The sequence below is a fragment of the Galeopterus variegatus genome, unplaced genomic scaffold (assembly GCF_000696425.1).
Source record: "Galeopterus variegatus unplaced genomic scaffold, G_variegatus-3.0.2 Scaffold4097, whole genome shotgun sequence".
Classification (NCBI taxonomy): domain Eukaryota; kingdom Metazoa; phylum Chordata; class Mammalia; order Dermoptera; family Cynocephalidae; genus Galeopterus; species Galeopterus variegatus.
This window is the reverse complement of record NW_007730208.1, coordinates 176972-178460: the sequence shown is the minus strand read 5'-3', so window position 1 is coordinate 178460 and position 1489 is coordinate 176972. Positions and strand designations below refer to the sequence as shown.

General features: G+C 46.7%; 1 protein-coding gene across 1 annotated transcript in view; it reads right to left on the bottom strand.

The window, feature by feature from the left end:
- The window catches only part of EOMES (eomesodermin), a 6338-nt gene that overhangs the window by 2748 nt on the left and 2101 nt on the right, over window positions 1–1489 (bottom strand). Inside the window, exons 3-4 of the mRNA XM_008586738.1 lie at window positions 883–1037; window positions 55–176 (exon numbers count right to left, since the gene is read on the bottom strand). Of these exons, the coding sequence (XP_008584960.1) occupies window positions 55–176; window positions 883–1037 (277 nt within the window). The remainder of the gene's footprint in view (window positions 1–54; window positions 177–882; window positions 1038–1489) is intronic.

Sequence of the window (1489 nt, the reverse complement as noted above, 5' to 3'; positions counted from 1 at the left end):
GTTAGAAAAGAGACGTACAGCCAGAAGACACCCCCTCCTCCTCTGTCACTCTACCTGGGTGTTGTTGTTATTTGCGCCTTTGTTATTGGTGAGTTTTAATTTCCCAAAGGAAATTTCCTGTCTCATCCAGTGGGAACCAGTATTAGGAGACTCTGGGTGAACATACATTTTGTTGCCTAAGAGAAAATGAAACAAAACACAAAACCCAAGCATATAGGGCTGTTTACAAATGGGGGGAGGGAAGGGATGTCTGTTAACTACAGGCAAGAGACAAGAGCTAGACTTAGGGCTCAAGTCTCACCGAGACAGCTGCTTAAGGAGGTCATTGGAGACCAGGGGGGCTCCATTGATTACCCCCACCTCCCAGGGTTTCTGTGCTTCCAGTTTTCCTTGGACTAGGCACTCATCTTAACAGTATCTCAAAATTTAAAAACGGAGCTAAGAGGAGATGACTCTTGAAGGTCAATTTGGGGCCTTCTAAAGCTAGAAGGGCAACATTTGACAGAAGGTGGTTGGACTTTTGTGGGTAAACTCGACCTTGGTGAGGGCTTTCTCAGTGAACATTAGAATGCCAGGAGCCCTTCCCACCCGGAGAGTTTATGACTTTAAGTTTCTCAAACGTGGGGGTTGTGGAGGGGTAGAGTCATAGTTAAAAGTCCTATACATTTGTATATCCACAGGCAAGAAGTCTAACACAGCAATTCTCTTCTCCCCCTAACAGTCAACACAAGGACAGTCATACTAACACTTCCAGGCCCCGGCTTTGGGGGTGGGGTGGGGAAGAGTGCTAGATGTAAATGTGAGTTGTCTGAGTCAAGGGTTCCGATTCCCCGGACTCCTTTCCCGCCCGCTCCCCCCGGGCCAGGCCTCTGCTTTCCTCACCCTGCATGTTATTGTCGGCTTTGCCGCAGGTCACCCACTTGCCCCCTTGGAAGCGCCAGTGGTTGGGGTCCGCCAGCACCACCTCCACGAACACGTTGTAGTGGGCGGTGGGATTGAGTCCGTTTATGTTGAAGCTCAAGAAAGGAAACATGCGCCTGTGCAAAGAAGACAACCAAGATAAGGATTTAAATCGGGATGCCAGAGAACAGGCCCAAACACCGCTCATTTCCCCAGACACCTGGGATGGCATTTAGAAGCCTGCAATGAACAGAATACTGGTAGACAAAGCGCGAAACTCTGTAAAATATTTGAGTTGACAATTCTTGGAACATCTTTTCCGAAATATTTGCCCTAAAGTCAGTGTTTCCCAAATTCATGTGCTTCTGAGCCATTTCCCCACTCAAGTTCTCCGCGCTTTCAGACTCAAATTTTTCTCCCAGGATATTAAAAATTATTAATTTTTTTAAATGCACAAGTACAAGAGAGCAACATTAAGTTGTTTATCTATCTACCTACTCATATATAAACTTTAGGCTAAAAATCCCCTTTGAGTACCCCTCTTCCAGTACCCATCCCTCACTTTCCCCAGAAGTAACCACTGTCTGCA